The sequence below is a fragment of the Rhinopithecus bieti genome, unplaced genomic scaffold (genome assembly GCF_001698545.2).
Source record: "Rhinopithecus bieti isolate Rb0 unplaced genomic scaffold, ASM169854v2 scaffold_56845, whole genome shotgun sequence".
Lineage (NCBI taxonomy): Eukaryota > Metazoa > Chordata > Mammalia > Primates > Cercopithecidae > Rhinopithecus > Rhinopithecus bieti.
In genome coordinates, this window is record NW_016823722.1 from 1,189,137 (window position 1) to 1,201,875 (window position 12,739).

Genomic DNA, 12,739 nt, shown 5'->3' on the forward strand with positions numbered 1-12,739 from the left:
TTTTTTTTTTTTTTTTTTTTTTTTTTTTGCAGCATCTGCTATGTGCCATACTCTCTGCTAGTGAACAGAGCACAGAGTCATGAAAACTAAAATGTAAATACCCCCAGTGCCTTCTTAACATTATGCATTCTTTCAACAAATACTAATGGAAGGCATGCAAGGCACCGAGGGATAAAATGATAAAGACAGACAGAGGCGCAGCTGTCCTGCCCTCCTGGACATTATTGCTTCCTGGGAGAGCTGACCGTGAGTCAAGTGGCCACACAGATAAATATGAAATGAACAGTGGTCATCATCTGCATCTTATGAGTGCGCATCATCAGAGGTGTCCACGCAATCTACAAGAAAGTCTGGAGGGCTTCCTTGGAGTCTGAGGGGCGCTGGAGGTGAGACCTGGAGGTGAGCAGGAGTCAACTAGGACGTGGGACGGGCGCAGCCTACAGGAAAAGCTGCCTGGGGGGAAAAAGGACCAGCAGCAAAGACTTTGCGAAAAAGGCAATTGTGACCAGGGTTCAGAGCGGGCATGGAGGACTGAGGCTGCAGTCTTCTGTGGTCATTCATTCATTCTTGCATTCATTTATTCAGCAAATTTCTGCATGTAAACTACGTGTAGTCTAGGGCCTGCTATTTCGAGTTTGGTGATCTTGCACCTCATCATTAAAGAGGTTTTTTTGCAAGTATACTCCACATAGGTTTGTTTGCTTGTTTATAAATTATATGTGCATAAGATATTCTTATGTAATATGAAATGTAAAAAAAAAAAAAAAAAAAACCATGTTTGAAGGGACAGGAGAAGGTTTAAATAGAATTTTTTTTTCAGACAGAGTTTTGTTCTTGTTGTCCAAGCTAGAGTGCAATGGCACGATTCGGCTCACTGCAACCTATGCCTCCCGGGTTCAAGCGATTCCCCTGACTCAGCTGGGATTACAGGCACATGCCACTGTGCCCAGCTAAATTTTGTATTTGTTTTTAGTAGAGACAGGGCTTCACCACGTTGACTAGGCTGGCCTACAGCTCCTGACCTCAGGTGATCTGCCTGCCTCAGCCTCCCAAAGTGCTGGGATTACAGGTGTGAGCCACCGCGCCCAGCCAGTTTAAATAGAATTTGTAATTGTTCACGTTGTCTGCACTATGGACCATTCTGTCTCGTGCTTCAGAGACCACTCCTCTGAAAGAAGGGCTTACTAGGATTTGCCTAAAGTCATTCAGCAAACCTGAAGCCATGGCTTCTGGCCTCAGTCCAGGGTCCCATCCAGCCAAACATTGGCTCCTAGACCTGAGGTCTCGGGAGAATCACCCGGAGGGCTTGTTCAAACACACGCGGCCTGGCCCCACCCTCAGAGCTCCTGATTCAGTAGGTGTGGGGAAGGGCATGGAAATTTGCATTTCCAGCAAGACGTCAAGTAATGCTGATGCTGTGATTCATCAGTCCACTACATCATTTCTTGAAACCTGGTCCCTGGCCCCTCGCCCAGACCCTGTGTACGGTCTGTTAAAAGTGCAGATTGCTCAGCTACATCCTGTGCCTTAAGATCTAGAGTCTCTGGGGATGAAACCCAAGAATCTGCATTTTAAGTGACTTCCCCCAGGACACTGTGATAAATGCAAATATCTGAGAAGTATGGCTCTACAAAGATTAAGTGCCTCATGTTGTGAGGCCTTGATGGGGGTCCTACCTTTGAAGGAAGGGCACTAACCAGCTGGTATGCAACAGCTGGGAGTTGAGCTGAGCCCTCTCCCCAGAACTGGCAGGCCTGGCCCACACCCCGGACACAGGCAGCACCGCGCTTACCTTGCAGGCGGTAGAGCTGCCCCGTGCTGTGCTGTCGTGTGATGTGCTGCCAGTAGGCGCTGCGAGGCAGGGGCACCATGGTGCTCAGCGAGGCGGCCCGCTCACTCATCTTCATCTGGAGCTGCAGCCAAAGGGAAGAAAGTTGTGTGTCAGGAACACTGGGGCTGAAAGAGGCCTGACTGAGGGAACAGGGGAGCATGGAGTACAAGAACCACAGAGCTGGCCAGGCTGCAAATCAATGGACATTGACTGATGGCAGTGGGCACGGTGGCCAGCTACTGTTTTTGCCTACTTAGCAGCCTCCATTCTTTACCCTGCTTGCAACAGTGCATTGATGATGTTCCTCTGGGGAGCTTTCCTCCAACTCAGCTCAGTCCCTCCAGTCCTGGTGGGGCTGACTCCCCCATTCACTTTAGGGTTGGGCTGGTGACCCATGCCAGACCAGTCAGAAAGAATTCGTTGAGACATTATTAGGATTTTTGTGGAAGAGAGAATCAGCAGAAGTGAGCTAAAGATTTGTGACTGCTTTGTTCATTGCTCTATCCCCAGAGTCTAGAATATTGCCTTGCACACGGGAGATATACAAGTAACATGTGTTGAATAAATGAACCTTCTTGTGGAGTTGATAAGAGGTTGGAGATGGGACTGGAGCCTATCTTGGAACTACGAAGGGACCAGGTGACAGTGAGTAGACACCGTTCAGAAGAAGACAGCCAAGAAAAGGAGAGAAATCTTGACAAGCTCCACTGAGACTTTGGATCCCACTGAATCCAGAGGCTGGCCCCAGACTTTTCAATTGTATTAGCCATTTCATTCTTTTCAGTTTTGGTTTTTTGTTTGTTTGTTCATTTGTTTGTTGTTGTTTGTAGGTTTGTTTTTGAGACAGAGTCTTGCTCTGTCACCAAGGCTGGAGTGCGGTGGCGCGATCTCAGCTCACTGCAACCTCCGCCTCTGGGCTCAAACAGTTCTCCTGCCTCAGTCTCCCGTGTAGCTGGAACTACAGGCGCATGCCACCGTGCCTGGCTATTTTTGTTTTTTATTTTTAGTAGAGATGGGGTTTCTCCATGTTGGCCAGGCTAGTTTCAAACTCCTGACCACCCGCCTTAGCCCCCCAGAATGCTGGGATTACAGGTGTGAGCCACCACACCTGGCCTAATTCTTGTCAGTTTAAACTGGCTTGTGTTGGGTGTTCTAGCATCAGAAAGAGAAGAAAAAAAGTCTGCTTGAACAAGTAACTTTTCTCAACAAATTATTGTTCCAGACATTGAGGGAGGAAAAAAGATGAAATGGCTTTCAGCAGCAGGCAACTCCAAAGACACAGTTCTAGTCCCCCAGATTCAGAGAGCAGTCAATGGCCTGACCAACCACATGGGGGAAATAATTGTACAAAAGAAGGAAAGTTTCAGAGAGAAAAGAGCCTGTAGGATGGGTAGAATAAAAGGAAAGGTGAACGGGGTCAGCGCATGCAAGAAGAATGGGGGTGCAAGTGGAAGCAGCCCTCCAGGCACCCCCGTATCTGAGCCCTGGTCTTAGACACAATCATGACGCTGTTGATTATGCCATTATGTAAGAAGTGACTATTTGCAAAGTTGGATTTCCCGGATACTTGAATATCAAATAATCCATTCCCATCTTTAAAAAAATTCACCCACAAAGACTTATGCAAGATGTTCATTGGGAGGTAATTGGACATTGGCGAAAGCTGATGGCTATTTAAGTATCCCCTCATTCAAGGCCCAGTTATCTACACGTAGGCACAATGTAATACTTGGCAAAGATGGAAGATTTACATGAATTGGGAATGAAACATTTATATATTGTACCACGAAGGAAACACAGGGGGTTACAGACCTGGTGCAATGTCATTTTAGTTACTCATATGAAAATTACTGGCATTAAACATCTGTCCATTTGGGAAGTATGAGAGTTTGATGAGATGATACCTACTTAGCCTTACCTAGCAACAAATAGGTAAAGAGGAAAAATGAAGACGATGATGATGATGATGATGATGATGATGATGATGATGATTAGAAATTGCAATGAACATTTTAGGATTTTTTAAAAAATATTTTCAATCTCTTAAAGAAAAAAAAGTCTCCACTGTACACATCTCATCAGCCTGGTAGTTTCAGGCATAATTCACTCAGTAAAGCCAAAATAATAGGAGGCTTCCTATGTTGAAGACCAAAACTCCTTGTAGTTGATGAGATTCAACTTGAAATAAAGATTATATACTCATTCAAAATATAATTTAATTTATAGGCATTGAATTTACATTTGCTGAATCGAATTCCCTGTCCCTATCATAATTCCACAATTACCAAAACATGTCCCCAAGTGGAATCATAAAGCATTAGGTTCCATGAGGACAACTTTTCCTAAAAATAAACTCTTAGATTAAAAGGTCCAAAACCTAAGTACTAAGCTAGTAGAAAATTCTGTGGCTGTTTCCTGTTTTAATTTTAAAATGTATTTTAGTGGACAAATAATAAGTATGCATATTTATAGAGTACAATGTGATGTTTTGATCTATGTATATACAATAAAAGATTCACTCGAGCTAATTAACATATCCCTCACCTCAAAACTTCTCTTAGTGGTTATTTCTGTATACACAAAAGTCTAAAAAAATCCAAAATGATTTACCAGTGACTCTTAGTAACATTCTATTTCATATGCATGGAATTCAAAAAATAAAAGAAGGAAAAGAACTCAATTTAGAGGTACTGGTTATTTGATTTTCTTAATGTAAAGAGATTTTATTTAATTTAACAGAAATTTATATGAAGAAAACATTTGTGGAATACTAGTCACTTCAAATTATTCACTGCTTCACTGCAAATATATTTAGGCAGCCCAGCATGATTTGACTGTATTTTTAGAAAGCTGATTTGGGATCGAGAGTGAAATGACAGCAATGCCACGTTTTGAAGAGGAGAACAGTACAAAGCCTGGCTCCCTAGTTCTTTCTCAACCCTTTGGAAAAATATCTAATTTTATGAAAGGAGCATTTTAATTGTCTTTGGACAAAAAGAAAAGCCTTTTAACAATGCAGAAATGTCTGCATAATTGTGTAAGGGAGAAAAGACTTAGGAAGTCGTTTGGCGAGAATCCAGCAGGCAGATTTCCGCTCCCTCTCCTGTGACGCTCCAAGTACCCCTATCCTTGATATCAACCACCAGTGGAGGGCTGCAAGTGGCACTGATGTACCACCCTGGTGGAAATAGCAGTTAGCACTCATTTTTGGAGGAGTTAAAATTGGGTTACCTGGAGTGCCGCAGGTCCTCAAATAACGTCAATTCACTCAGCTTTGTTTCGTTACGACTTTGATGTGAACATAAAAATCTCTTCCTGGCAGGGTCACTGTCTGTGTAGATTTGGCATGTTCTCCCCATGCCTGCTTGGGTTTTCTCTGGGTCCTCTGCTTTCCTTTCATATCCCAAAACTGCCTGTTGGCTTCATTGGTGTGTCTACATGGTCCCTGTCTCAGTGGGTGTGGGTATGGGTGAGTGTGTCCTGGGATGGGAGGGCCTCCTGTCCAGGCTGGGTCCCATTTGGCACCCAGAGCTGCAGAGATGGGCTCTGGCCACCCGTGATCCTGAACTGGAATCACTGGGTAAATAATCATCGTGTTTTTATTAATCTTTCTTAAATGTACGTATAGCTCACATCTATTTCAATGTGTAATATTAGAAGTGTTTTTGTCTTTATCTAGAAGTTTGGTAAGGATTTTGTAACCAGAAATATGCTATAGGAATTTAACTCTTCTTTATATCAGTCAGCCTACGGGAAAATTGGTTTTGTTATATGTCCTTCCGCTAAAGTCACAGAATCTATCAACAACGTTAAATGAGGGCTTACTGTATTTGGAGAGAAGGATTACAGTCTTCCTACTTAAAAACATATATAGTTTACATAGTGTTTTACAATAAATATAATATCTTCACATTAACAAGTAAAAATAAAAATTACCCCAAGCCATAGAATTATAAAGTATGGGGATTTCCCCTGTAAGGTGACACAGACATTCTTGAAAAACCTTCCATTCACAAAATTGTGGGAAAATTCAGGGGGTGGGTTGACCACTCAAATGTATGCCTATTTACAACCGGAGTCCTTGTTACTTTGGGGGATAGCTTGCACAGCCCAGCTAGACTGGAGGTTGATTTGGGGTTATAAAAAATGTAGAAAACACTTGATTGAAAGTGCCGTTTGAGGAAGTCCAGGTGATAGACGTGGAGAAGGGGTTCTTGCAGAAAGTTAGCAATGGTGGCTGTGCAGCCACATGAGCAGGAGCTGAGCACGACTGCAAAGGCTGGGCACACCCCCTAACAGGGAGGGAGTCCAGGGACCTGTGCTCATGGCTCATCTTCTGGAAGAGGCCCTGCCTGTGCACCAGTCTATTAAGTACCTTTTCCTTTCCAGCTTAAGGTTACAATTTCACTCCTGCTAATCTACGCTTCCTTTTCTCAGGAAAAATTGCTTAGGAACCAACACAACCTTAATATTGTAATGAATTTCCAATTTTTCAAATACATCTGAGCTCAGTGGTGATATAGAAATGTGTGGCCGGGTGCGGTGGCTCATGCCTGTAATCCTAGCACTTTGGGAGGCCAAGGTGGATGGATCATGAGGTCAGGAGTTCAAAACCAGCCTGGCCAACATGGTTGAAACCCTGTCTCTACTAAAAATACAAAAGTTAGCCAGACATGGTGGTAGTGAGCTGAGATCATGCCACTGCACTCCAGCCTGGGCGAAAGAATGAGACTTCATAAAAAAAAAAAAAAAAAAATGGTGCTATAGTGGAACAAACTGTATACCATACGTAACCCACACTCCTGACCCCGTATAACCTACTAAAATCATGTCCCTGGACTCTATAAAAAACAACCACAAAAATTACAAATAATCCACTGTTCCTGTGTCAGAAAAATTTAAAAGAATCATGGAACATTAGAGTTGGAAGAACCATGGGGGATATCCAGCCCAGTCTCCTGAGTTAACCGGTCAAGGGACTATATATCCTCACGCTAATGGCCAAACTTCTTAGACTGGGGGGCTCTGATCTTGATACCCTTCCCATCTCAGGCCTTAACACAGCCTAAACCACACCACTCAGCCCAGCCAGTTCCAACCACCAGGAAATCCATTGCACATCTGCTCCTAAGCCCAAAGGTTCTCCCCATTACTTACATGGTTAACTTCAACCTTCCCTTCAGGAGTCAGCTCAGGAGTCACCTTCTTTACATACTCTCCTGATATCTCTTCTCCTTCCTTAACAGAATCAGGTGCTTCTACCAGATATCTCATCATTTTACTGTTTTGTGATAGTCAATAACCTAGCTCCTGCTCTAGACCATGAACTGCTGAAAAGTAGGGATTATCTTTTATCTCTGTATCCTATCCCCAACACCTAACTACAGCCTTCAGAGACTTAACAAATGTGTAATGAATGAATGAATGAACCCAGGCTTTGCCTAAGTAGCAGAAAATAGTCTTCAAAATAAATCCTAACCAAGCTATCAAGTTAGAAGCACTGTTAGCCCAAGGCTGAATTCATGCTGAAACTTTAGGTCCAGGTTAAATGAACATGGCTGTGACTGACTGTGGGTTTAGGTCCCAGTTAAATTAACATGGCTGTGACTGACTGTGGGGAACACGGCAGTAAGACTACGTCACTCGTCTTTGCCATTCAAGTGATGAGCAGAAGCAGGGCCTTGGGGAAAGATCTTTCTTATGTGTATATGCACAATCATTTAGGACCATCCAACAGCGGGGGAGTTTAGCACTGCACATTTATTAATTCTATTAGCAGTGTTAGCTCAAGATCCCACCAGAGTAGAAAGACAAGTCTTTGTGAAAGTCAAACAAATGCCTTCTTGTACTTCAACACTAGAACTTTCCCTCTAAACAGCAGGAATGTATGCAGGTGTCTGCCCAACCTGGCCTAAGTGAGTCATAAAGCAATCAATCAACTTATGTCATCAACTGGGTTTTGAATGCCCAAAAAGCATCATGCTGCTGGGGAGAGAAGCTAACCATGGAACAAGAGACCCATGTTATAATGTAGAAGCAGAAGTCGCTTTGCTTCATGAGAGTTGTTTGGGACTACAGGTCTCTTTTCTCTTAGTTATTAGAGACACATGATGAAACTGTATAGAAATTAACAAAAATATTCAGATGACTATAAAAAGAAGAATGAAGTTCTGATACATGCTACAACACATATGATTCTGAAAACATTGTGCTAGTCACGAAAGTGCAGGGATTGTATTATTCCATGCTATGGCTTGAATGTTTGTCCCCTCCAAAAGTCCTGTTGAAATTTAATTGTCTTGTGACTGTTTTGGGAGGCGGAACCTTTCAAAAGTGCTGCCATTATCTCAGGAGTTCGTTTGTAACCATCTGACGAGTTCTTCCTGTCCATTGCACAAATCAAATCAATCCATGGAGATCATGGCATTACAGGAAAGAAAGAGCTTAATTGACGTGAAGTCAGACACACCACGTGGGAAATGGAGTTATTAGTCAAATCAATCTCACTGAAGGCTCAGAGGTCAGGAGCTTTTTAAAGATAGTTTGGCAGGCAGGGGTTAGCGCGTTGGTGTTGCTGATTGGTTGGAGATGCAATCATAAGGGTGGAAAATGGTCCTCATGTGTTGAGCCCACTTCTGGGTGGGACCACAGGACTATTGAGTTACAGGTCTGGGTGGGGCCATCTGGTTGTCAGAAATGCAGAAATCTGAAAAGCCATCTCAAAAGGCCAATCTCAGGTTCTGCAATAGTGATGTTATTTTCAGGAATAATTGGGGAAGTTCCAAATCTTGTGGTCTCTAGTATAATGTCTGGTTATTTTTAAACTACATCTACATCTTAGAAGAATTCAGACCCCTTTTATCCTCCTAACTTGGCCTTTCATTAATTTTACAAGGGCAGTTTAGTTTCGGGGAAGGGCTATTATCATTTAAACTAAAAACTAAATTTCTCTCCAAGTTAGCTTGGCCCATGCCCAGGAATAAATGAAGGCAGCCAGCTTGTGAGGCTAGAATCAAGATGGAGCCAGCCATGTCAGATTTCTCTTACTGTCATAATTTTTCAAAGGCAGTTTCAGGTGGGCCGGGCGCGGTGGCTCAAGCCTGTAATCCCAGCACTTTGGGAGGCCGAGACGGGCGGATCACAAGGTCAGGAGATCGAGACCATCCTGGCTAATACGGTGAAACCCCGTCTCTACTAAAAAAATACAAAAAACTAGCCGGGCGCGGTGGTGGCGCCTGTAGTCCCAGCTACTTGGGAGGCTGAGGCAGGAGAATGGCGGGAACCCGGGAGGCGGAGCTTGCAGTGAGCTGAGATCCGGCCACTGCACTCCAGACTCCAGCCTGGGCGACAGCGCGAGACTCCGTCTCAAAAAAAAAAAAAAAAAAAAAAAAGGGCAGTTTCAGGTTTATTACTGCAGGAGTAGGTTCATCCCCTCTTGGTCTCTCTTCCTGCCCTCTCTACTCTTTCACCATGTGATACTTTCCACCATGTTACGACACAACAGGAAGGCCTTTTCCAAGATGCCAGCACCTTGATCTTGGACTTCCCAGCCTCTAGAACTGTGAGAAGTAAATTTCTGTTCATTATAAATTACCCCGTCTTTGGTATTCTGTTATAGCAGTAAAAATAAACTAAGATATTCCATTTATATGAATGTCCCAAATAAACAATTCCCTAGAGAGAACATAGATCAGCGGTTGCTGAGGCCTAGAGGGTACTGTCAAAAATATTTGAGAAGATTTATTCTGAGCCAAATATGACTGACCATGGCCCATGACACAGCCCCACTAGATCCTGAGAACATCTGCCCAAGGTGGTTGGGCTACAGCGTGGTTTCACATATTTTAGGGAGATATAAGACATCAATCAATACAAATAAGATGTACATTGGTTTGTTCCAGAATAGGTGAGACAACTCCAAATGGGGGCTTCCAGGTCATAGGTAGATTCAAAAATTTTCTGATTGGCAATTGGTTGGAGGAATTTATCTAAAGGCCTGGAATTAACAGAAAGGAGTATCCGAGTTAAGATAAGGGGTTGTGGAGACCAAGGTTTTTATGATGCAGATGAAGCCTTCAGGTGCCAGGCTTCAGAGAGAATAGATGGTAAATGTATCTTATCAGAATTAAAAGGGCACCAGACTCTTAGTTAATTCTCTCCTGCATCAGAGAAAAAACCTGGAAGGGGAAGAAGATTCTCTACAGAATGTAGATTTTCCCCACAAGAGACAGCTTTGCAGGGTCATTTCAAAATATGTCAAATAAATATATTTTGGGGTAAAATACTTCAATTTCTTTCAGGGCCTGCTATCTCTCATGTTGGTATCTTACTCCTACAAAGACTCTGTTTTGTCAGTCTTAAGGTCTGTGTTTTAATGTTAATGCTGGTCAGTTCTGCCTGAACTCCAAAGGGAGGAGGGTGTCATGAGGCATATCTGACCCTCACTTCCCATCATGGGCTGAACTAGTTTTTCAGGTTAACTTTTGAATGCCCTTAGCAGAGAACAGATGTCCTTCCAGTTGACTAAGGAGCTTAGAATTTTAATTTTGGTATGCAGAGGTGATAGCTGAAGGAGGTGTGGTTTTTTTGACTTTAAAAAAAAAAAAAAAAAAAAAAAAGAAAATGTTTTGGAATCAATTGTGATAGTTTCACAAATCTGACTACATTAAAACCATTAAATCGTACAGTTTGAAAGGGTACATGTGTATGGTATGGTACATGTGGTATGTTCGTATCTCAATAAACCTGTTACCAAAATAAAAGCAGATAGTAGTATATGCCCTGAAAATTATGTTAAAAACATGATAATAATCCCAGCACTTTGGGAAGCCGAGGCAGGCGGATCACGAGGTTAGGAGATTGAGACCATCTTGGCTAACATGGTAAACCCCATCTCTACTAAAAATACAAAAAAAAAAGCAAAAATACAAAAAATTAGCACGGCATGGTGGCAGGTGCCTGTAGGCCCAGCTACTTGGGAGGCTGAGGCAGGAGAATGGCGTGAACTGGGGAGGTAGAGCTTGCAGTGAGCCAAGACGCACCACTGCACTCCAGCCTGGGCGACACAGCGAGACTCTGTCTAAAAAAAAAAAAAAAAAAATAGCATGATATGATGAATTAGTGAGTGGCTACTTCTGGTCAAGCAGCCCCGGGGAAAGCACCATTGAAGGAAGACATGACTGACAACTGGCTGAAGCACGTCCCCCGTCATTATTGTCATTAACAGCACCAGTAAAAGCCTTGTAAAACCTTCCCACTACTCACAGTGAGTGAAGGGCTGATTGCCAAGGCCCTTTCCTCATAATGGTGAGAAAATTCTATCAGCCCTCTTGGGAGACAAAAAGATTCTAATGACTGGACCACTGTGCATAGCTTGTCACTGAGAAAAGAAAAACAACTGTCTGCCACATCTGCCAAATGCATTTCTGGTTTCCCGGTTCCTCATTTGGTTTCACTGACACTTAACTTGTTGCTAGCGCACTTCTTTCATCAGTCTGAGACCAGGAGTGCAGAGCAGTGGCAGGTCTTAGCCTCAATAGTGTACCATATTGTCCTTCTCTGGAATCCAACTGTTTTTTACGGTAGAGCATTGTGTTTTGCAAAATTGAACAGCACAACAGGATGTAATTGTTTTCTGCTTCAGTCAATCATGAGTACCATATGCCGTCTTTGTGACATCAGTCTGGATTCATTCAGAAAGGAGCACAAATCTTCACATGGCAAAAAGATCAGTACCTCAATACTTAATGCCATCCTCATCAAGTTCCTAAATTTTCATCAGGTTGCTCCTTAAAGTATGAATAACTCCAGTGGGGTCTTTGCCAGTACCAACTCTGCATATGCAAATTGCATTGTAATTTTCCTTTCATTCAACCTGGGCCCTAAAGCGACTGAATAAAGACACTGTCTTGATAAGATTCAGCTGATTCGGAAGCCACATCCACGCCTGAACACATTCTCAACCTGAGAAACTTCCAATTCTAATCGCATCTTCTGTTTCGTATACAAAACCCAACTAATTTTCTATCAATATTTCAAGCACAAAACACGGGCAAAGTTGAGTCAGAAGGGCCATCTCAGTCCAAGAGAGAAAGAGTAAAACCACGTTCCAAATGAAGCCAGCCTCTGAATACCTGCTTTTCTCACTCTGCTGAAATCTCGGCTCTCATCTACACTACCCTCTACATTCACTGACATTCTCCAGGTGGCTTCCTGAACAATACCTTTGGGTTCTGCCTACTTATTCTTCTGTGAAAATAATATGTGAAACATGATCTCCCTATGCTTTCTGGGTCCTGGGTCAGCAGTTCAGTTATCCAACTGCAAGCAGAAGCATTACCTGGAGGGCTTGTTCAAATGCAGATTCCTGGCCCCACTCCTAGGGTTTCCAGGGGTGGAGTCCAGGAGTTTTTTTTTTTTTTTTTGAGATGGAGTTTTGCTCTTGTCACCAAGGCTAGAGTGCAATGGTGCGATCTTGGCTCACTGCAACCTCTACCACCCGGGTTCAAGTGATTCTCCTGCCTCAGCCTCCGGAGAAGCTGGGATTACAGGGACATGCCAGCACACCAAGCTAATTTTTGTATTTTTAGTAGAGATGAGGTTTCACCACGTTGGCCAGGCTGGTCTCGAACTCCTGACCTCAGGTGATCCACCCGCCTTGGCCTCCCAAAGCGCTGGGATTACAGGCGTGAGCCACCACTCCCGGCCAACAATTTGTATTTTGTAACAAGTTCCCAGATGGTTTTGATCTGAATGATTTAGGACCTATGCTTCGAGAATTACTGTTCTGTGCTATTTATTACCTTTAGACCAATCATTCTGGGAAATTTTCCACTGTGGTAAGAGCCCACATGAAAGTCAGAAAATCTGAGTTAAAGTCTGGAATCTGCCACTAATAACTGCATGACC

The 12,739-nt window shown here is 43.2% G+C and overlaps 1 protein-coding gene across 2 annotated transcripts in view; it reads right to left on the reverse strand.

Annotated features, from left to right (window-relative positions):
- The window catches only part of DOK5 (docking protein 5), a 177,767-nt gene that overhangs the window by 7,703 nt on the left and 157,325 nt on the right, over positions 1-12,739 (reverse strand). For both annotated transcript variants that reach the window (XM_017861735.1, XM_017861733.1), the window contains exon 7: positions 1,793-1,913. In XM_017861735.1, coding sequence (XP_017717224.1) covers positions 1,793-1,913 — 121 coding nt within the window. The remainder of the gene's footprint in view (positions 1-1,792; positions 1,914-12,739) is intronic.